Source organism: Vicugna pacos, chromosome 5 (genome assembly GCF_048564905.1).
Source record: "Vicugna pacos chromosome 5, VicPac4, whole genome shotgun sequence".
Lineage (NCBI taxonomy): Eukaryota > Metazoa > Chordata > Mammalia > Artiodactyla > Camelidae > Vicugna > Vicugna pacos.
Genome location: NC_132991.1, coordinates 1145230 through 1169080, shown reverse-complemented (window position 1 = coordinate 1169080; position 23851 = coordinate 1145230). Strand labels below are relative to the sequence as shown.

Here is a 23851-nt window from a genome sequence, read left to right as displayed (position 1 = left end):
TGCATTTTCCCGATTCTTGTTCACAGGGACAAGCCTGTTGCACGTACTTGGCTAGCTTCTCTCAAGCGGAGCTTGAAGCGCACGGCCGGCGGAGGCTCTCGGGGGGGGCTCTGGCCCCTGACCGGGCGTCTCCTGCCTGCCTTTCCTGACCGCCACCTGCGGCTCTGGGGGTGAGGAACCCCCTCCCAGTCCGGCCGGCCCCGCCCACGTCGGGGGAGGGGCGCATGCGGGGGTTTGGGGCGTGGCCAGACGGCGGGGGCGTGGCCAGGCGGCCGGCGGAGCGCGCGCGCTCCCGGCTCCAGCCGCTGCCTCCGTCCTCTCGCCGCTCTCAGCCCCGACGGTAAACTCACCCCGGGAGGAAGAGCCAGGCTTCGCCGGGAGAGAGGAGGTGAGGAGCTCACCGAGTGTGGGGAGCGGGCAGGGTGCCGAGTCGTTGCTTTAAAAAAGCAAGGAAAGTTCCTCCGAGGGAAAATGGGCAAAGTGCAAGGCTGAGGAGCTGGTGCGAACACACGGGCTCCCCACCGCGCCAGGCATTTTCAGGGTTTAATGGGGAGTCGCTCCCCAGGAGGCAGGCTCCCCGGCACAGAGGGCGCCCGCAGCAGCCCGGGCGGGCCATGGGGAGGAGGGGGAGGAGAATCTGGAAGTATTCAGACGGTGAGTGTTCTGCCTGAACTGCCCGGCGGCATCTGCTCCCGCCGCTGGCTTAATCCGCGTGAGCACCAGTCAGGCGTCCCTGTGGAATGGAATGCGCCGGGGCCAAAACCTTAAATCCCTCCGCGCTGCTTCCCTGCACTCTGGCCACACACAGTGGAATAGATGGATTTAATGTCGCCGGCTCTTTCCTTAACAAGGATGTTAAGCACAGGCGTCCCTGGGGGTGGACGCGCATGTGTTTACCAGGGTGGGTACCCAGGGCTCCCACCACACAGGTCTGGCTGCTGGGGAAGCCCCCCAGGTGGCTGGCTGTGCACTGACTTGGGAGATGTGATAACTACAACGTGTAGTGATGCAGAGGAAAAGCCAGCGGGAGGCTGTGAGCAGGGTGGGCGGCTGCCCCCTCCTGAGTACGGGCAGTCCACTGTAACGGAAATCATCTGGGGACTGCCATCCCTGGGTGGGCACGGCGTCTGCCGTGCAGGCCCCTGGGGCAAGGCTTGCCAGGGCTTAGGGGGCCTGGGAGCTTGACTGCATCTGGGGATATCAACTCTCACATCGTTGGTAATAAGGATTAAATCTCTTTAGAAAGAACCGTGGGGAAAGCTCTAGGTAAACTGTAAAGGACTGCACAAAAACTACTTGTATAAATGTGGTTACAAACACTTGAGTGTAGTTGTTCAAATCAGGTGTAACGTAGAGGCTTAGGAACCAAAGTTCCTGAGGTTTTATTACACTGATGAAGAGCAAATGCCGATACCGTTCTTGTTCTTTGAGAAGCCACGATCCCCTCGGGGGTTAGCTGAGGTCTTAGGACCTCAGGAATCGTGGGCGCAGGGGAGGAGGCCCTGGCTGCTGCTGGAGACCCAGCCCGTCCACACCTGGGGCACCTGGGAAAGGTCTTATGCCTAAGTCCATGTGGTCACGTGCGTTTTGGAAAGATGGCTGTGGTGAGGTGGTGGGGAGCAGTTAGAGGGCTTGAGAAAGCCACTGCTGAGTCCTGCTGGCTGAGAGGTGGCTGCACAGCCAGGGCAGGGGGCCACTTCCTAGGTGAGGGGTCTGCAGGGTCAGAGGGAGACGTCAGAAGCACCCTGGGTTCGTGGTGGGTGCAGCGGAATGATCACAGGGCCCGGGGGTGGGGGCAAGTCGGGGGTTGAAGGGCCAGGCCTAAGGACTTCCAGGGCTGTTCTGGCGCCTTCAAGACACAGGGAGGCAAGAAGGCAGCTGGACACAGTGGTCTGCGCTGCAGAGGGGACCTGGGGACTCACCTGTCCACGTGTGAGAACCTCGCTGCTCACTGGTTAGATTTTACGGAGTTTTGATTATGGATTTTGTCCTTGTTTCCAGTTGTGCTGCCTGGCGGGGCGGGGTGTTGAGGCACTTGCTTGCTCCTCAGCCGGCGGCTGGGCTGGGCAGGTGGCCCACGTGCTGGGCACCGTCGCCCCCTGAGCGCTCAGGGGCAAGAGGACTTGGGGCCCAGCGCAGGTCTCTTTTTGGGGAGCAAGATGAGTGAGCCAACAGAAATAAGTGAGACAGCCCCAAATGCAGGCAGCAGGGGCTGGCGAAGGGAGGGTCGTGCTCCAAGGCTGGGGGCCTCGTGGGACACCCTGTCCTGACTGCAGCCGGCTGGCAAAGCCCATCCCAACTTCCCATCCCAACTACCCTGGGCACCGCAGCGGAAGGGCGACTCCTGGGGCCGCCCTGCTCTGCTCCAGGCTCGGAGGAAGACCAGTGTTCTGTCGCCTGGAAGAAAAATGCTCCACCTGGAGCTGAGATTTAGGTTTTATTTGGTGGACTTAGGGCTTACGCAGGGGATGCAGCCTCTCAGATCATTCTGAGGGACTGGTCCCAAGAGGCAGAGGAGGAGCCTGGATGTACAGGGGTTTTTGCAACAAAAACCAGGTAATCAGAACATCAAAAGACAGCTGTTAATTAGGAGGGGAGGGCACAGCTCAGTGGTAGAGCACGTGCTTAGCATACAGAGGTCCTGGGTTCAATCCCCAGTACTTCCATTAAAGTAAATAAACCTAATTACCTACCCCCAAAAAAGCTTTAAAAAAGATTACTGTTAAAGAAACCTGGACATCATGTTAATGAACTTAGCGCTTTTCTATATATGGGAAGATGCCAGGTCTGGGCTCATTGAAACCCTTCCTTTGATGTGTACCTAGCTGTCAAGGGCTAGTGTCCTGTTCTTTCCCATCCTGAGTCCCCTCGGGGTGCACACTGGGGGCGGCTGCAGTGGCTGATGGCTTGATGGCCGCAACATCCTTTGTTCTACTGAGATGGCAGGTGGCAGTCTTCGCCCACTCTTTAAAAGGAGAACATAAAGGGATCACAAACGACTCTGTGTGGAAGTCCTACAGGCTTTTAACCAAGTTCATTCATTGCAAGACCCATCTGAAGGGATTAAGAATCAGACTCCGAGGTCTGTGGCCCAGCCTGGAGTGGGATGGGATGAAGGCAAAGCCCACAGCGCTGCCCTCTCCGGGAAGCAGCTGTCTCTGCGCGCAGGGCGGGCTCAGAGGAGGCTGAGCCCTGGCACCTCCCCTCGGCCCCAGCACCTGGAAGGAGTGCGGCAAATGCAGCGGGCGCAGCCGCATGGGCAGTTCTCCTGCACACTGTGTGTCGTGGAGAGGAGCATTCCATGACCAGGGTGTTTTCTCAGGACGTAGATGTTGTCCACAGGAGGAAGGGGCTGGCTGCGGAGTGATTTCTTTTTAATAATAAACTTCTCACAGCAGCCCATATGCTTTTTTTTCTTTCTTCTCTTTTCATTATTGTGTTATGTTATATGATGGAAGAACTTGGAGAAAAGTGTTCTTAAAATTTACGAAGGCACTATTCGCCGCATGACGTGTATCGCTGCAGCTGAGGTCCACACTGCTGTATAACCACCAGGCTGGCATGGCACTCAGTAATTCGCCTCATGTACTTGGCACACATGTGCAGGAGAGGGCACCGTGTTCGCAGGACGGCCGGAACAGCAGCCCCACAAGTGCAGCGCGCCAAGGAGATAACTTGATTAGGTGCAGATTTGCTGGGCTGAGGGCCACCGAGGCCAGGCTCCCAGGACCTCTCACCCTTCTGCTTCTCAGGCCTCCGCCAGTTCAGATGCACCAAACCTGGTCTCTGATCCGTAAATGCTAAGAAACCCCACCATGCCCACGAGCCCCCGGCCAGGGCTGCGGGTGTCCAGGCCCGGCTGGAGCATGGGGAGCACGGCTTTGTTGATCCCCCTTTCCTAACACCTCCACTGTGGAGTCCTCCCCTCAGGCCCAGCGCAACCAGCAGCAGCTGCTGGGCCAGGTGGGGAGGGCGCAGAGGCAGAACTCTGTTTCCTGAGCAGGGGGCGACCAGTGCCCTGCCCTTGTGCACTGTCCCCCGGCCACCCTTGCACCCCGTGCTGTCGTCCCAGTGAGCCCTTAACCACCCTGGGCACATCGTCCGGGGTAGCGCGGCCTGGAGCAGGGTTGGTAAGCGCCAGCGGTGGAGGGCTTGGGACAGACTGAGCAGCGGGAGGGGCCCGAGGCCAGTGGGGAGCGCGGCTACCAGGCTGGTGGGGAGGGCGGCAGAGCTGGCGGCGGAGATGGATGTATGTAAGGCCAGGTGTGAAGACTGGGACGTTCCATTAGGTCTGAAGCATCAGCCACAACCATCCATTTATTCTAAAAATTGGTGGGAACTTGGTCATTTTGGTGTGAGTCTTGCTTAGGAGGGGCCTGGAAGCCTGGCTGGATGGAGGGCTCCTGATCCTGACAGCTGCGCCCAGGGTGCCAGGGATGGCCCCTCTCCTGCTGACCGTAGGGGTCTGTGCCAGCCTGAGCTCAGCCTGGTAGGTTAGTCACATGGGGCTCAGCTGGGCGAGGCCAGACTGAGGCTCTGGGTCCCAGGGAAGCTCAGCAGGGGCTGGGGTGCTGGGGGTGGTCCCAGAACACAGGCTGTGTGGGCTGGGGTGTCCTGGTCACTGCATGGGAGGTGATGACCAGGTGCGAGCAGGAGGATTTGGAATGTGTTTGGAAGAATGGGATGAGGAAGATAAGAGGAAGGAAGGGCCCCTGGGTGAGCAGAGCCCTCGGTCACCCCAAGAAGGTGGCCAGGAAGTGCGCTGAGCAAGAGCAGGGTCACCTGGCCACGCTGAGTGGGGCTGCAGGAGAGGTGGCCGGGAGAGGCTGGCACTGGGCAGGCTGGGTCAGGAGACAGATGTCTTCAGAGAGTGGCCGGTGTTTAAAGCCCTAAGACTGAGATCTAGGGAGGGAGGGCCTAAAATGGACATTGGGAAGCAGGAAGGGAGTCAGCCAAGGTGAATAAGAACCAGAGGCCCCATGATCCCCCAAAAGGGGGTGCTGCAGGGAAGGTTGCTGGGAACTCCAGAAAGGGCCGGGGCATGGAGGTTACCCATGACCCTAAGATTGTTTTCCATCAACTTGGGGGAAATAAGCTTAGGTGAAGTGGGTTCAATGAAGAAATGAATGCAGTCTGGAGAAGTTGTGCTGTGAAGGAGCTGGGTGATGGCTGAAGGACTCTGGGAAGACAGGGAGATTAAATTTTTAATTTTGAGGTAATTGTAGATTTACGTGCAGTTGTAATAGGAGCTCCTCTGTGTGCATAAATTTATTCAGTTTCCTCCAATGGCAAACCTCTTGCAAAACTATCATACATCACTGCCAGGAAATTCAAGATACAGGACATTCCCAAAACAACAGGGACCCCCTCACAGGTGCCCTTTTAGCCACGCCCACATTCCCTCTGCCCCCACCCCCTACTGAACCCTGGGGGAAACTGCTAATCTGTTCCCCATTTCCGTTATTTTGTCATTTCAAGAATGCTACAACAAGATTACACTGTATAGCACAGGGAAATATACACAAAATGTTATGATAAATCACAGAGAAAAAATGTGACAATGAGTGTGTATATGTCCATGAATGACTGAAAAAGTGTGCTGAACACTGGAATTTGACACATTGTAAAATGATTATAAATCAATAAAAAATGTTAAAAAAAAGAATGCTACATACACAGAATTATACAGTATAAGACCTTTTGTGATTAGCTTTTAAAATTTTTCACTCTGAAAGTACATTCACGCAACTTGTGGCATGTATCAGTAGTTTGTGCCATTTTATTGCTGAGTAGGATTCCATGGTGTGGATATAACAGGTTGCTTAACCACTCATATGGGTTTTTTTCCCACTTTCTTTTTTCCCCCAGCTTTATTAAGGTATAATTGACAAATAGAAATTGAATATATTTAAGACAGAGAACTTGATGTTTTGCTAGCATTCATTTCTTTTCTTTTTTTCCAGCAAATGCCATTTATTGTTATTAATAACATTTTCTCTTTTCTTTCTTTTATTTATTGAAGTATAGTTGACTTACAGTATTATATTTGTTTCATGTGTACAACATAGTGCTTCGATATTTTTATAGGTCTTATATATAAAATTATTCTGAAATATTGGCTATATTCCCTGTGCTGTAAATTATATCCTTGTGTCTTAGTTATTTATAACTTACAGTTTGTACGTCTCAATCCCCTTCCCCCACCTCATCCCTCCCCCATTCCTTTCCCACTGGAAACCACTAGTTTGTTATCTTTATCTGTAATTCTGTTTTGTTATATTCATTTGTTTTGTTTTAGACTCCACATAAGTAAAAACATACAGTATTTGTCTTTCTCTGTCTGACTTACTTCACTGAGCATAATACCCTCCAGGTCATCATTCATGTTGTTGGAAATGGTAGTGTACATTCTTTTTATTGGCTGAGTAATATTCCATTCTATATATACATATGAATATATATATGTATATCACATCTTCTTTATCCATTCATCTCTTGATGGACACTTAGGTTCTTCCATGTTTTGACTGTTGTAAATAACACTGCTAGACTTTGGGGTGCATATATTTTTTCAAATTAGTATCTTCATTTTCTTCAGATATATATCTAGGAGTGGAAATTCTGAGTCTTATGATAGTTCTATTTTTAATTTTTTGAGGACCCACCATACTGTTTTTCATAGTGGCTGCACCGATTTACATTCTGACCAATAGTATACAAGGTCCCCTTTCTCCACATCCTCCCCAACACTTGTTATTTCTTGTTTTTTCTGATAATAGCCATTCTGACAGGTGTGAGGTGATCTCTCATTGTGATTTTGACTTACATTTCCCTGATGATTAGTGATGTTGAGCATCTTTTCATGTGCCTGTTGGCCATCTGTATGTTTTCCTTGGGAAAAAAAATGTCTGTTCAGGTCTTCTGCCCATTTTAAAATCAGGTGGTTTGTATTTTTGATGTTGAGTTGTATGAGTTCTTTGTATTATTTGGACATTAACCCCTTATAAGACATATCATTGGCAAATATCTTCCATTCAGTAGGTTTCCTTTTTGTTTAGTTGATAGATTCCTTCACTATGCAAAAAGCTGATTAGTTTGATGTAGTCCCATTTGTTAATTTTTGCTTTTGTTTCCCTTGTCTGAGGAGCCAACAAAAAACAAAAACTGCTAAGACTGATGTTAAAGAGCAGGCTGTCTATGTTTTCTTTTAGAAGTTTTATAGTTTCAGGTCTTACAGGTAGGTCTTTAATCCAGTGAGTTTATTTTTATATATGGTGGTATATATACATTTTCTATGTTCTAATTTCATTCTTCTTACATGTAGTTGTCTAGTTTTCCCAGCACCAGTCATTGAAGAGACTGTCTTTTCTCCATTGTATATTCTTCTCTCCTTGGTCATAGATTAATTGAACATTGGTCCTATGTGTCTGTTTATGTACCAGTACCATAATGTTTTAATTACTATAGCTTTGTAGTATAGTGTGAAGTCAGGCAATGTGATACCTCCAGCTTTATTCTTTTTCCCCAAGATTGCTTTGGCTACTTGGGGTCTTTTATGGTTCCATATAAATGTTAAGATTGTTCTAGTTCTATGAAAAATGTGATGGATATTTTGATAGGGATTGCATGAAATCTAGATTGTTTTGGGTAGTATGTCTGTGTAAACGATATTAATTCTTCCAATCCGTGAACATGGGCTATCTTTTCAATTATTTGTATCATCTTCAGTCACCCTCATCGGTATTTCATAGTTTTCAACATATAGGTCCTTCACCTCCTTGGTTAAGTTTATTCCTAAGTATTTTATTCTTTTGATTAGATTTTAAATGGAATTATTTACCTGCTTTCTATTTCTGATAGCTCATTTATTTTCCCCATTTTTCTTCCTATATTTGCTTTCCAGTTTCATATTGTTGTGGTCAGAAAAAATGCTTGATATAATTTCTGTCCTCTTAAATGTGTTGAGTCTTGTTTGTGGCCCACCATGTGAGCTATCCTGGAGAACATTCCTTGTGCACTTGAAAAGAATGTGTATTTTTGGATAGAATGTCCTATAGATATCCATCTGTAAATTCAGCTGGTCTAATGTGTCATCTGAGACCACTGTTTCCATATTGATTTCTGTCTAGATGTTTTGTCCACTGATGTAGGTGGGGTGGTAAACTCTCCTACTGTTTTGTACTATCATCAATTTCTTCTTTACATCTGTTAGTATTTGCTTTATATATTTATGTGCTCCTTTATTAGGTGCATATATGTTAAGGAATGTTATATCCTCTTCTTGTATGGATCCCTTTACCATTATATACTCTCGTGTCTTTTGTTATAGACTTTGTTTGTAAAGTCTTAAATACTCTGATATGAATATTGCTACCCCAGCTTTCTTTTCATTTCCTTTTCATCCCCTCACTTTCATCCCCTCACTTTCAATCTGTGTGTCTTTAGCTCTGAAATGAGTCTCTTGTAGGCAGCATATAGATGGATCTTTAAAAAAACTGAATCAACCACCCTATATCTTTTATTTTGATTGGAGTATTTAGTCTATGGAAATTTAAAGTTATTATTGGCAGGTATGTACTTATTACCATTTTGTTACTTGTTTTCTGGTTGTTTTCATAGTTCTCTGTTTTTTTCTTCTTTAGTTTCTACCCTTATGGTGTGGTGATTTTCTTTAGTGGTATGTTTGTATTTTCTTTTTAGTTTTTATGTATCTATTGTAGGTTTTTGATTTGTGGTTGCCATGGGGTTCATGTATGTTGACCTATAACTATATCTACTTGTTGTAAAATGATAATCACTTAAGTTCAAATGCATTCTAAAAGATCTACTTTTTTACTCCTCTCCTCCATGTGTTGTGTTTTCGATGTTACATTTTACATCTTCATGTCTACCCCTCAACTGTTTTTGTGTAGTTATAGTTGATTTTATAATTTTTTTCAGAACAAACAATTCCAAAATTTATATGGAACCATGAAAGGCCCTGAATTGCCATAGCAATCTTTTGTAGGTTTTTTTTTTTTTTTGTCTCTTTCTTCTTTTTGTTCTCTTTGCTTATGTTTTGATGTCTAGAGAAGTTCCTTTAACATTTGTTGTAAAGCTAGTTTGGTGGTGCTGAATTCTTTTAGCTTTTATTTATCTGTGAAGGTTTTGATTTCTCCATCAAATCTGAACGAGAGCCTTGCTGGATGGAGCATTCTTGGTTGTAAGTTTTTTCCTTTTATCACTTTAAATATATCACGCCACTCCCTTCTGGCCTGTAGAGTTTCTGCTGAGAAATCAGCTGATAACCTTATGGGAGTTCCCTTGTGTGTTATCTGTTGCTTTTCTCTTGCTAATTTTAATATTTTCTCCTTATCTTTAATTTTTGTCAATTTGATTACTGTGTGCCTTGGTGTGTTCCTCTTTGGGTTGATCCTGTGTGGAACTCTGTGCTTCCTGGACTTGAGTGACTGTTTCCTTTCCCAAGTTGGGGAAGTTTTCAGTTATTATGATTTTATAATTTTTGTCTTGTAATCTTCATACTAGCTTATTTAAGTGGTTGATCCACAGCCTTTACTATATATTTGCTTATACTAGTGGGATTTTTCCTTTCCTATAAATTCTTACTTCTTATTGTAGCCTTTTCTTTTCCACTTAGAGAAGACCCTTTAACTCTTTCTTTGCGGTCAATTTAATATTGATGTACTCTTAGTTTTTGCTTGTCTGAAAAATTCTTTTTTTTTTTTTTTTTTAACGCTCTATCTCTCCTTCAGTTCTGAGCAATAACCTTGCTGGGTAGAGTATCCTAGATTGTAGGCTTTTCCTTTTCAGCACTTTAAACTTGTCATGCCACTACTTTGTGGCCTGCAAGTTTTCTGCAGAAAAATCAGCTGATAGCCTTATGGTGGTTCCTTTGTATGTGGCTCAATTTTTTTCCTCTTGCTGCTTTTAAAATTCTCTATCTTTAACTTTCGCCATTTTAGTTATGGTGTATTTTGGTGTGGCTCTCTTTGGGTTCATCTTGTTTGGGACTCTCTGCTTCCAGTACATGGATATCTGTTTCCTTCCTTATATTTGGAAAGTTTTCATTCATTGTTTCATCAAATACATTTTCTATCCCTTTCTTTCTCTCTGTTCCTTCTGAGACTCCTATAATATGAATGTCCCTTTCTGGATATGTGATTGGCAAACATTTTCTCCCAGCCTGTAGTTTATCTTTTCATCCTCCTAACAAGTTTTCAGAGGGCAAACATTTTTAATTTTTGGTGAATTTCAATTTATTAGGTTTTTTTTTTTATGGATTGTGCTTTTGGTGTCAAGTTTAAGGTTCTTTGCCAAGTCCTAGATCCTGAAGATTTTTTTCTTTGTTTACTTCTGTAGCTTATAGTTTTACATTTTACATTTAAGTCTGTGATCCATTTTGGATTAACTTTCATATAGGATGTAAGATAAAGCTAAAGTTCTTTCCTTCCTTCCTTCCTCCCTCCTTTCTTCTTCCCTCCCTCCTTCCCTTCCTTCCTTCTTTGCCTGTGAATGTCCAATTTTTCAAACATTGTTTGTTGAACAGGCTGTATTTCTTGCACTGAATTGCTTTTGCACCTTTGTCAAAATCCATTGGGCATATACTGTGAGCCTATTTCTAGGTCCTCTGTTCTGTTGCATTGATCCATGTGTGTATGTCTCTGCCCACACCATAAACTCTTTGTTATTGTAGCCATAGAGTAAAACTGGCAATCGAATAGATTGTTTTCTCCCATTTTAATCTTCTTTTTCCAGATTGTTTTAGTTATTCTCAATCATTTGCTTTTCCATATAAATTTTAGAATAATACTGTTTATATCTGCAAAAAGTCTTGCTGGAATTTTGATAGACATTGCATTAAATCTGTCTATCAGTTTTGGGAACATTAACATCTTGTCTGTGTTCAATCATCCAATCCATGAGCTTGATTTGTCTCTCCATTTATTTGGATCTTCTTTGATTTTTCATCAGCATCACGTAGTTTCCAGGATGTGAGTCTGTATATATTTTATTAGATGTGCCTAACTTTTTAGTAATTGCAAATGGTATTATGCTTTTAATTTTGATGTCAGTATGTTCACTGATAGTATATAGAAATATTAGATTTTGAAATATTTATGTTGTATTCTATGACCTGAACTCACTTATTAGTTCTGTGAGGTTCTTTTTTTTTTTGGTACTTTTTTATGTAGGAAATCATATCTGCAAATTGAGACAGCTTTATCTCTTAGTTTTCTTTTATCTAAGAATGTGTTGATTTCCCCTACATTCCTGAAGGATATTTTCACTAGATAGAGGATTCTGGGTTGACAGTTCTTTCCTTCCATTACTTGAAAAATGTGGTGCCACTTCTGGTCTCCATGGTTTCTGTCATTTGAAGTTTTTTCCCTTATAGGTACATTGTCATTTTTCTCTTGCCGGTTTCAAGATTTTTTTCTTTGTCTTCAGTTTTCAAAAGTTTGACTACAGTATACCTTGGTGTAGGTTTCTTTGTGTTTATCTTCTTTAGGGTTCACTAAACTTCTTTGATCTGTAGGTATATGTGTTTTTGTCAAATTTTGGGAGTTTTCAGACATTATTTCTTCAGATACTTTCTCAGCTATATAATATTCCTTTTCTACTTCTGGGATTCTTATTATATGAACATTATACCTTTTATTATAGTCCCACAGGTCCCTGAGGGTCTGTTAATTTTTTTCTCTGTTGTTCGTGTTAGGTAATTTCAATTGTTCTATCTTCCAATTTGTTGATTCTTTTCTCTGTTTCCTCCATTTACTGTTGAGCTCATCTACTGAATTTTTAATTTTAATAGTGTGTTTTTCAGTTCCATTTGGCTCTTCTTTGCTGAGGCTTTCTGTTTCTTCACTAAGACATTCTACTTTTTTCATTTGTTTCATTTGTTATTACTTGTTCAAGCATTTTCATTTTTCAGCTGCCTTAAAAATATTTGTCAGATAATTTTAGCATCCGTGTCATTTTGGTGTTGTCATCTCCTTTTTTTTAAGTTGAGATTTTTCTTGGTTATCACTGTGACAGGTAATTTTGATTGAGACTTGCGCATTTCAAGTCTTATGAGGCTCTAATTCCTATTTAAGCTTTCTTTTTAGCTGGTTTCCTCTGACACCACTCCAGCAGAGGGCCCTGGTACCTGCCTCATTGCTGTCAGGTGGGATTAGAAATCCAAGTTCCCCACTTGACCTCAGTTGATATCAAGGTAGGGAAGGGCTTCTTACTTCTGGGTGGAGGTGTGGGAGCTCTGGCTTCCTACTGGGCCTCTGCTCATACCACCCTGGCTGGGAGGGACTGGGGAGCTGGGGGACCTCACCACGGCTCCACGTGTGGCCTCTAAGGACACAGTTGGGTGGTGGCCTCACTACTGCTGCACAGTGGTGAAAGTTCTGATTCTCCTCTGACATCTCAGCAAGCAGGGCAAGGGGTCTCTCTTACTGCAGGGTAGGGGTGAGGTTCAGGTTTCCCCCTTGTGGTCTCCACCTACATGGGGGGAACATGCATAGGAAGGAGGTGGGGCCCCCAGCACCCAGCAGAGATGAATGTCCCAGCTCCCTGTCCACTTTCTCCGACACCACCCGAGTGGGGATGGGGGACTGGGCCCCTTATTACAGCCTGATGAAGGTGGGGTCTAGGCTCACCACCTGGCCTTTGCTGTCTGGGTGATGTGGGTCTGCGCTGTTTGGCTGCAGTAGACTAGTTACCATCCAAAAGCTTTCTATCCCGCTAGGCTGCTGCACTCCTGTTCTTCTGGCTAGAGAGGGCAGACTTTTCCTGGGGGGCATTTTTGGTCTGCATCTGTCGGTGTTTCCAGATCACTGACTTCTTCAGCTCCGTGTCTGGGTGACAGGTGAGACATAATAAACACCCAAGGGCCTCCCTGCTGTGTCATTTCTTGAGTCCCTAACTTGTTTGCCTTCTTTTGCCCGCCTTTCAGAGTCATCTCACAGTTATTTTATATAAAATGTTAGGTTTTTTCATTCTACTACTCTATGTTGCTGGGAGCACAGGTCCTGAGATATATCTTTTTAGTGGTGATAGTATGTTTGTGTGCTGGCCTGCAGGATTCAGGACAGGAGCGAAACTGTAACAAAGCAGTCTGAGCAGGTGAGAGTGGGCGGACGCCAGTGTGCCCCAGGGCTGCAGGCAGGCGTGTCCTTGGGAGGCTGGGCACTGTATCCTCATGGCCTCATTTTGTCCGTGTGCCAGTCCTGGGACTTATTGCCCTTGGAGACATTCCTTGCCCTCGCTGCCCTTTGCTCTGAATCTCAGTGTCTGGGTCCGGCTCTGGCTCCTGGGTCAGCAGCTTCCTGCTGAGTTTGGCCGGCAGGCGTCTCTGCCGGGGGACCGAGGAAGCAAGAGGCCAGTGCTTGGCGCTGTTTCACCCTGCTTTACAGAGCATCTCTCCTGGGGCCCCAGCTCCTCTCAGAAAGGCCCGCCGTGGTTTCTGCACTCACCTTCTTCCCGGTGGGTGGAGGTTTCCAGCTGCTGCTAGTCTCCGGCCTCTAGTAAGCTTCTCAGCACATCCACCTCCCATGTCACCAGTTTCTTTGATTATGTACTCAGAGCAGCTTCCATTTCCTTCTGGGACCCTGGCTGATTCCATCAATGACGGAAGGAAGAGGCAAAGTCAGTGGGTGAGATAGAAAAGGAGGAAAAGGAGTGGGAGGGAAATTGGTCAGTGGTAGAGCACATGCTTAGCATGCACAAGGTCCTGGGTTCAATCCCCAGTACCTCCATTAAAGGGAAAAAAAAAAGCTTAAAAAATTAATTAAACAAAGAAAAGGAGGGAAGATATATAAGGGAGGTGGAGGAGAGCATGAATGAAAATTGCCTTGGGAGATGCAGTAGGATTTCTGGGCGGTGCTGGGGCCCCCCGGGAACCCTGAATGTGGAGACAAGGTGAGACCGTGAGCAGCACCCAGGGTTCTCCATGGCCACATCCAGCCACTTAAGGAGCAAGCCGGGCTTGGGGTCTTGCCACAGGCAGCAGATAGACTCCAGGGGGTGCCCCGTGATCCCTACTGCCTGGTGTTCCTGCTTTTATGTGACGATCCCCTGCCCTTGGGTGAGGATCCTTCCAACCGATAGAAGATGGTAAGGGTGATGGACAGGATGTTACACTGTGACTGTGTTACAGTCTATGAAGCTCTTCCTTGCTGGTTGACTCGCCCTGGAGATGCTCACTGTTGCTTGATAAAGTGAGCAGACATATGGGGGCCCACATAAGCAGGGGCTGCAGGAAGCCTGTGGGAAGTGAGGGTGGCCTCCAGCCGACAGCTGACGAGAAGCTGGCCCTCAGCCCTGCAGCCACCAGGAAGTGAATTCTGCCAACACCGAGTGGTCTTGGAAGTGGATTCTTTCCCAGCCCAGTGACACCTGAGATCGTAGGCAGAAGACTCAGTTAAGCCTGCCCCAGTGGCCCTGACCCACTGATGCTCTGGGTTATAAATGTGTGTTGGGTTAAGCTGCTGATTTTGTAATAATTTGTTATGCAGCAATAGAGAACTCATGTATCAGGAGACCTTGACAGAATGCAAGAGGAGGCAAGTAAAAGGAGAGTGTCTGCTGGACCCCAGAGTCTCACCTGGGAAAGGGGAGTGAGGATGTGATGGTGGTGGCTGACGTGGGAGCAGGCCAGCTTCCTGCCTGTGCAGCACTCACATAACTGAGGGCCCAGGGTATAGATGCTGAAGCCACAGAATGACAGGTATAGTAGTGGAGGGAGAGGGAGAGAGACAGACAGAGACAGAGAGAGAGACAGACACCACAGACCAGGGCTCGGCTCTGCAGAGAATGCAGAAGAATGGCCAGGAAGACAGCCGTCAGAGTACTAAGGGGTGGGTGGGTGTATTCCAATGCCAAGTCCTAAAGCAGCTGGAGTGCTTTAGGGAGGGGAGTTGATGACAGTGGAGAGCTAAGAGGAGACCTTTGTAAACTCACTGAAGGGGGGAGAGGGGGACCTAGTGCAAAATTTGTGTGACCCAATGGAAAATGAAAATGTGGGGCTCCTTGTTCAAAATGCAGGAAAAAAGTGCTGTTAACAGTACTAAAATATAAAAGTTTTCCTTTTCCCCACAGTCTCTCTTGTTTTGTCATGGTGTTTTAAGTTGCTGTTCAATATTATTATTATTATTACTATTTCATTGAAGTATAGTCAATTACAATGTGTCAATTTCTGGTGTACAGCATAATGTCCCAGTTCCCAGTCATCCATATATATACATATATTCGTTTTCATATTCTTTTTCATTAAAGATTATTACAATATATTTAATCAATATTATTTTTCTAAGTAAAGAAAAATTTAAATTATTATCATATATTTTATTGTTCATCTTTATGTTTCACAACATCAGTTTAAACTGCAAAATGAGAGCATTTAACTTGTAGGTGGAATCATAGATGTCACACAATTTATTTGTATTTTGTAGCTCAGATGTGCATATGGATTTTGTTCCTACCAGGCAACGGACACACTGCATGAAAACGAACTCTAATATTTTTATTTCACCTTTTTTTTTTCACTCTTTAAGGATGTCAATGTCTTTTTTTTTTAACATTTTTTATTGATTTATAATCATTTTACAATGTTGTGTCAAATTTATTTCACCTTTTGATACAAGCACATTCTATCGGCACTTTCTGTCTTCTGCTTACTGATGAGAAAGTCATTAAGTTATCTTTTCAACAGAAGGAGTGGGTTAAAGCAGGGAAATCATAGTAATAAGGAAATACTAAGACTTCCTTGGTCACATCTGTTTTCTTCAAAAGCTGATGCCTTTCCAAATTTAAAGTAAATTGTGATTCCACCAGAAAGTGTGGCCTCTTGGGCTGTCAGCGCCACCATCCCTCAGTTGTAGACATAACACACTTACCTTGCGCTTGCTTGGAATTCCTACACGTCGTCCAGAATCTGTGATCATGGGGCATTGCGAGTCTCTGTGAACTGAGTGGCAAGGAATGGTGCACCACGAGCTACATTCCTTCCACCCCACAGACACGTACATTGCTTCTCAGTGCTGCAAATCCTTCTCAAAATTAGCTCACAATGATTTGGGCTTCATAGCAACTCTTGATAGCGAACTGTTGCTGCTGGTCACTTTGGGGTTGTGGGATGCTACCAGCTGTGCACAAGTAAGTGGCAGTGGGTTGAGACATAATCCCCAAAGTAGAACACCATAGCCTTGCAAGTGTAGTCATTTTTCTCATATTTATAATAGGTATTATTATTTTCTCACTGCGAAGGTACTTGTTTAGTAGATACAAAAGTCATTAATCAGAGACAAAGACAAAGGAGAATGCCCCAGTCATCTGTAACTCCGCCACCCAGAGACAGCCATGATTTGGAGGCTGTGTTTTTTGGTTTTCTGTTCTATGTATATACTAGGTGCATATTTATTTCAAGGAATATATCCTAGTGTATCAATGGTGTTTATCATGTTTTAAGTGGTTCCTAATATCAGTATGTCTCTAGAGAGCATGTTTCATGTTTGCATAGTATTTCCTACTGTGTATATGTCACAATTTGCTTAATACTCTGTTGTTGAATAGTTAGGTCAGTGCTGGTGTGAAATGTGCTAAAACACACCCTTAGAGATACGTAGCCACAGTTTTCCCTATGATGTTAGAAGGCTGAAACACAGGAAGGGCCTCGGTGTAAGAGGTGTTTCTGCTGTACCACGCAGGAGTATGAATCCCCCAGGTGCAAATGATATTCCCTTTTTATCAACAGTGGTTTCTCCCTGGCTGACCTTAGTGAGAAGAGGGCCAGCAGAAGCATGCGTCTAGAGAGCAAAGACGGCCAGCTGGCCTCCGGCGTGCTGGAGATGGAGATACATCAGACGTCTGCGCCCGCGAGTGCTGGCCGGGGCGGGCCGGGGCTGGTGGGGCCCCACGCCAGCAACCCCAGGCCACAGCGGGGAGTCAGCCAGGCAGACCCGCTGGGCCCCCACCCCCGGGGGGCAGCCGGGCGGAGCTGCCGGGCTGCCGTGGACCCGGATTTGGGCTCGTTCCTCATGGAGCAGAGGTAAGTTTGAAACAATTTTATCTTGGAGGTGTGGATTCCCACATTTTCCCACAGTAGTTCACCGATTTTGGCTTTCCGTGAGCATAGTTCCCGCAGATGTTTTGGTGGGAAAAACTTTCAGATGTTATGGGTGAATCTTTCCAGCGTTAGATCAATTTCCTGGCCTATTTGGAATGAACGCTATTTTCTAAAGTGCGGCTAAGGTAAATCTGAAAGATAATAAAAAACAGAAAAGCAAATTTTTTTTAACATTTTTTATTGATTTATGGTCATTTTACAATGTTGTGTCAAAGAAAAGCAAATTTTTGACGGGAAGGCTTAGCATTTACTATATTATTCAAGGCATTAAAAGTATTACATGAAGCTTCGAAACATATTTATATATATTTGAACATGTTTTATTCCTATAAATATATTAAGTGAATCAACTGAATATTGTTTTTCATATCAAAGAATTCTGGATTTACTTGAAAAAGAAAACTTTGATAAACATTTAAGTATTTACTGACGTGAAGACAGCAAATACTTATAAAAGCAGCATCCTATGAGTAGGTGTCTGTGGTGCCCGTGTAGGGCATACTGATTACCCAGTCCTAAAAGGATGCAAGGCTAATGGGATTCTGAATTCCAGAAAAAGACTTTGCAGTGAGATGAGAGTCTGGAAAATCAAGAGAGTAAGTGTTTTCCAAGTTCTTTCTCCTTACTTATTCCTTCAGTGCACCAGGAGGTGACCTGAGGACACCTACCGTGGGATTTATGGGCGGGAGGTCCTGACTCTGGGCAGAGTCGAGGGGAGGAGGTGGGGCACACTGGGGGCTGGGGAGGCAGCTGGGCTGCACCAGCAGTCATCTGAGGATGGTAGGAAAGCTGGGGGGCAAGAGAAGGCCTTTTGTGCAGCTTGCTCATACCTCTGTGTCCCCATATTGTGAGGACAGAGCCCAGAAGTTTTCACCTTCCCCAAGAGCAGAGTAGAAAGTAGGTACAGGGCCTGGGGAGCTAGCGTGGAAATCTCAGCAGGGCAAAGGCCCAGCCCTCGGGGGTGCGGCGCTGAGAGTTGATGCAGCCAAGAGGCAATGGCTGTGGAAGGGGACCCCACCACAGATGAGGCCAGTGAGGACCCAGGGCTGCAGAGGTGAGCACTCTTGAGACACACTTCCCCCTGATGAATTGCCAGGAGAGGGAGTAAGAGCAACCAGAACACTGCCAGGGGCAGCTTACAACAGCCCCTCAAGAGTAGCCGTGGTTAGTCCTGCAGTGTGGACTGTGAATGAAAAATATTGCCAGCTATGTCAGTAAAATAAAGGATGCTGGCATCCAGCCATCAGCCACTACCACCACCCCCTGACAGTGAGCAGAGGGAACTCAGAATGCAGACAAGCAGGCAGCCTGGCTCTGCAGTCACCCTAGCGGTGCCCTCTGAGGGAACTCAGGATGGGAAAGAACAGGACGCTGGTCCTGGACAGCTAGGTGCCCATTAAAGGAGTGATTTCAGTGAGCCCAGACCTTTGCACCTTCCTATGCATAGAAAAGCGCTAAATTCCTTAACTTGAGGTATCTGGTTTTCTTTAATTAACAGTAACCTTTTGGTGCTCTGATGACCTGATCTTTGTTGCAAAAACTCATATATCTTGGCTTTCACCTTGCCGCTTTGGAACAGTCTTTTAGAGCGATCTGAGAGGCTGTCATCTGGGGCTTAAGTCCTCAGAAATGTATGCCGAATAAAACATAGCTCTCAGCTTTTCAGTTGTGCATTTTATTTCAGTCAACAGCACCTAAGAAAAGGACCAGCTCTGTGTTAGTGTCTGCAAGTGTGGAGGACATAGTGCCACCCCACAGGTGCACTTAGCTGAGCTCATGAAATGACATGCAGCTCCTGGGCCCGCAGGTGCGGTGTTACCTGGTGGTCCCCAAAGCGTCTCTGTCTAAAGGTTGCTTCAAGGATTCCTTATATTTTGTCCTTCTTGTTTCATGAAGATAAGTGGAAAGTGAAAAGAACAAGTGTTCTTATGGGTGATAAGATGTGCAGATCTTTTAAACCTAACATAGGTGAAGGAAGATGGAAGCCATTAGGTTGGCAACAACACCAACTCTGTAACATCAGTGGATTTAAAAATTTTGAACTATTACAGATTTGTGAAGAGAATGAATAAAACTAAAGAATGCTATGAGAGGCCGAGAATAGATTACTTTATCTTGTGCTGAAAAGATAATTTGGGATTTCATACTTTTTAGCTCTGTGAGAACAGTCTCCTTACAACCTGTTTATCTGCTGCTAGTTTTGAGCAGGAGGGAAGCGGGCAGGGGTTTGTAGCCTGTTGTGCCTCCTTGTCTTTTTGCCGCCAGGAAGCCCAGAGGCAGTTTCTCAGATCAGTTACACCACTTGTGTACAAACTGGTTAGTAAGTGTTTTCTTAGAACTATTAAAATCAGGGTATCTGTACATAGGAAGCAGGAAGGAAGAGAGTGTTAGTTATCTACTGCCGTGTAACAAAGTACTCCACAATTTAGCATCTTAAAACAACACATAATTGTTTTCTCACAGTTTTGTGAGTCATGAATCTGGGCCTGGCTTAGCTGGGTCCTCAGCCTAGGGTCTTTCATGGATGGGGTGAGAACACGTGGTCAGCGGGGGCTGCAGCATCTCAAGGTTCAAGTGGGCAGGGTCTGTCCAGTTTTCCCAGCACCTCTTGTGGAAGAACTGTCTTTTCTCCATTGTATATTCTTGCCTCCTTTGTCATAGATAAATTGCCCATGTAAATGTGGGTTTATTTCTGGGCTCTCTTCTTTTATTCTACTAAGCTATGTGTCTTTTTGTTTTATTATTATTATTATTATTAATTGTTATTGTTGTTATTGTTATTGTTGTTGTTGTTGTTGTTATTATTATTATTATTATTATTATTATTATTATTATTATATTATTATTATCAGTGCCAGTCCCATGCTGTTTTGATTGCTACAGCTTTGTGTATAGTTTGAAATCAGTAAGCATGATGCATCCCATTTTGCTCTTTTTTAAGGTTTTTGGGGCTGGGTGGTACTGTTTGGCATCTTTTGTGTTTCCATACAAATTTTAGAATTATTTCTTCAAGTTCCAGGAAAAATGCCATTGGTGTTTCAATAAGGATTGCATTGAATCTGTAGATTTCCTTGGGTAGTATGATCATGTTAACAATATTAATTCTGATCCATGAGCACAGTTTATCTTTCCATTTGTTTGTGTCATCCATTTAGGATGGTGATCTTTCATCAACATCATATAGTTTTCCAAGTGTAGGTGTTTTATCTTCTTGTTTAGAGTAATTACTAAGTATTTTATTCTTTTTGATGCAATTGTAAATGGGATTATTTTCTTGCTTTGTCCTTCTAGATAGTTCATTGCAAGTATAGAAACAGATTTCTGTATATTAATTTTATATCCTGCAAGTTCATTGATGAGTTCTAATAGTTTCTTGGTGGCATATTTAGAATTTCCTATGTATTGTATCACATTATCTGCAAACAGTGACAGGTTTCCTTCTTTTCCACTTTGGATTTCTTTTATTTCTTTTTCTTGTCGGATGCTGTGGCTGTGACTTCCAATATTGTGTTGAATAAAGAAGGTGAGAGTGGGCATTCTTGTCTTGTTCCTCATCTTAGAAGAAATGCTCTCAGATTTTCACTATTGAATATGATGTTAGCTGTGAGCTTGTCATATATGGCCTTTGTTATGTTGAGGTATGTTCCCTCTATACTCACTTTGTTCAGAGTTTTTATCATGAATAAATGTTGAATTCTGTCAGAAGCTTTTTCTTCATCTATTGAAGTGGTCATATGATTTTTATTCTTCAGTTTGTTAATGTGGTGAATCACATTGATTGATTTGTGGATGTTGAGCCATCCTTGCACCCCTGGGATAAATCTCACTTACCATCATGTAAGATCCGTTTATGTATTGTTGAGTTTGATTTGCCAATATTTTATTGAGGATTTTTGCATCTGTGTTCATCAGTGATATTGACTTGTAATTTTCTTTTTTTTTTTAAAGATATCTTTTTCTGGTAAGGAGATCAGGGTGATACTGGCCTTGCAGAAAGAGTTCAGAAGTGTTTCTTTCTCTCTGAGTTTCTTAGAGTAGTTTAAGAAGGATAGGTGTTAATGCTTCTTTAAATGTTTGGTAGAATTGACCTGTGAAGCCATCTGGTCATGGACTTTTGTTTGTTGGAGTTTTTGAAAATTTCTAATTCAGTTTGATTACTGGTAATTTGTCTGTTCATGTTTCCTATTTCTTCCTGCTTCAGTCTTTGGAGTTTGTATATATCTAGGAATTTGTCCATTTCTTCTCAGTTGTCTATTTCATTGAAAATTGTTTTTGGTAATCTCTTATGATCTTTTGTATTTGTATAACGTCTTTTTCATTTCTGATTTTATTGATTTGTGCCCTCTTTTTTCTTGATGAGTCTGGCTAAAGGTTTATCAGTTTGTTTATCTTTTCAAATAAACAGCTCATAGTTTCATTGATCTTTTAAATTGTTTTTTGGTCTCTATTTCATTTATTTCTGCTTTGATCTTTATGATTTCTTTCCTTCTGTTAACTTTGAGTTTTGTACTTTTTCTTCTAGTTCCTTTTGGTGTAAGCTTAGGTTGTTTATTTGAGATTTTCTTGTACCCTGAGGTAGGCTTGAATTGTTATAAACTTCCCTCTTAGAACTGCTTTTGCTACATCCCACAGGTTTTGGATTGTTGTGTTTTTGTCTTCATTTGTCTCCAGGTATTTTTTGATTTCTTCTGTGACCCATTAGTTGTTTAGTAACATATTGATTAGCCTCCATGTATTTGTTTTTCTTGCAGCTCTTGTTCTTGTAGTTGATTGATGGTCTCATAGTGTCATGGTCGGAAAAGATGCTTGATATGATTTCAGTCTTCTCAAATTTACTGAAATTGTTTTGTGACTTAATACATGAACTGTCCTGGAGAATGTCCCATGTGTACAAGAATGTGTATTCTACTGGTTTTGAATGGAACATCCTGTAGATATCTATTAAGTACATTTGGTTTAGTGTGTTGTTTAACGCCAGTGTTTCCTTATTGATATTCTGTCTGGGTCATGTGTCCATTGATGTAAGTGGGGTGCTAAAGCCCCCTATTATTATTATGTTATTGTCAGTCTCTCCCTTCGTGTCTGTTAATATTTGATTTGTGTGTTTAGGTTGTCTTATGTTGTGTGCATGTGTATTTACTATTGTTAGATCTTCTTGGATTAATCCCTTTATCATTATGTATTGTCCTTCTTTGTCTCTTATGACAGTTTTAAAGTCTCTTTGTTTTAAAGTCTATTTTATTTGTTTTTAAATTTTTTCTTCTTTTTTTTTCAAATGGAGGTACTGGGGATTGAACTCAGGACCTCGTGCGTGCTAAGCATGTACTCTGTGACTGAGCTATACCTCCACCCCCTAAAGTCTGTTTTGTTTGATAAGTATTGCTACCTTGGCTTTATTTTATTTTTTTTCCATTTCTGGAGGATATCTTTTCCCTCTTCACTCACTTCCAGTGTGTGTGTGTTTTTAGATCAGAAATGAGTCTCCTGTAGGTGGCATACATATGGGCCTTGTTTTTATATCCATTCAGCCACTCTGTGTCTTTAGAATGAAACATTTAGTTCACTTATATTCAAAGTAGTTATTGATAAGTATATACTTATTGCCATTTTGTTTGTTAGTTTTGGGTCATTTTGTGGGTTTTTTTTTTTCTCTCTTCACTTTTGATTTGATGACTGTTTTTAGTGTTATGATTGGATTCCTTTCTCTTTTGTGTGTATGTATCTATTATAGATTTTTGGTTTGCAGTTACCGTGAGTTTTATATATAGCAATCTCTCTTCCCCCCCCCCATATATATGTAATTGTTTTCAATTGGTGATCTCTTAAGTTTGAATGCCTTTTGACAACCTGGCATTTTTACTCCCCATCATTTTACTATTTCTGACATCATAGTTCATATCTTTTTGTGTATCTCTTAACTACTTATTGTGGATATAAATGATTTTACTACTTTTGTCTCTTAAGCTCCTACTGTCTTTATAAGTAGTTGATCTATTATCCTAACTGTATATTTGCCAATTAGATTTTTCCTTTAGAAATTTTCTTATTTCTAGGTGTGGCCTTTTCTTTTCTGCTTGGAGAAACTCCTTTAATAATTTTTGTAAAGCTGATTTGGTGGTGCTGAACACTTTTAGGTTTTGCTTATCTATGAAAATCTTAATCTGTCCATCAAAAATGAATATGATGAATATGAATTAAAGCCTTACCAGGTAAAGTATTGTTAGTTGTAAGTTTTTCCCTTTCATCACTTTAAATATATCAAGCCACTCCCTTCTGGCCTGTAGAGTTTCTGCTGAAAAGTCAGCTGACAGCCTTATGAGAGTTCCCTCCTAGTTTTTCACTTGCTGTTCTTAATATTCTCTTTTTATCTTTAATTTTTGCCACTTTAAGTACAATTTGTCTTGGTGTGGATCTCTTTGGGTTGATCCTGTTTGAATTCTCTGTGCTTCCTGGAACTGGAGGTCTGTTTCCTTTCCTAGGTTAGGGGAATTTTCAGATCTTATGTCTTCAAATAAGTTCTCTGCCCCCTTTTTTCTCTTTCTTCTGGGACCCGTATAATGCAAATGTTCATATCTTTCATGTTGCCCCACAAGTCTCTTAAACTTCCGTTTTTTAAAAAAATTCTTCTTACTTTTTTCTGTTCAGCTTGTGTGATTCCCACTACTCTGTCTTCCAGCTCACTGATCTGTTTCTCTATCATCTAGTCTATTGTGAATTCCTTCTAGTATATTTTTT

At 43.4% G+C, this 23851-nt stretch overlaps 1 protein-coding gene across 3 annotated transcripts in view; it reads left to right on the top strand.

The window, feature by feature from the left end:
- Positions 1–262: 262 nt before the first annotated feature.
- Positions 263–23851, top strand: part of OCA2 (OCA2 melanosomal transmembrane protein) — a 176966-nt gene continuing 153377 nt past the window's right edge. For all 3 annotated transcript variants that reach the window (XM_072960740.1, XM_072960741.1, XM_072960739.1), the window contains exons 1-2: positions 263–388; positions 16745–17038. In XM_072960740.1, the coding sequence (XP_072816841.1) occupies positions 16791–17038 (248 nt within the window). In that variant the 5' untranslated portion in view covers positions 263–388; positions 16745–16790. The remainder of the gene's footprint in view (positions 389–16744; positions 17039–23851) is intronic.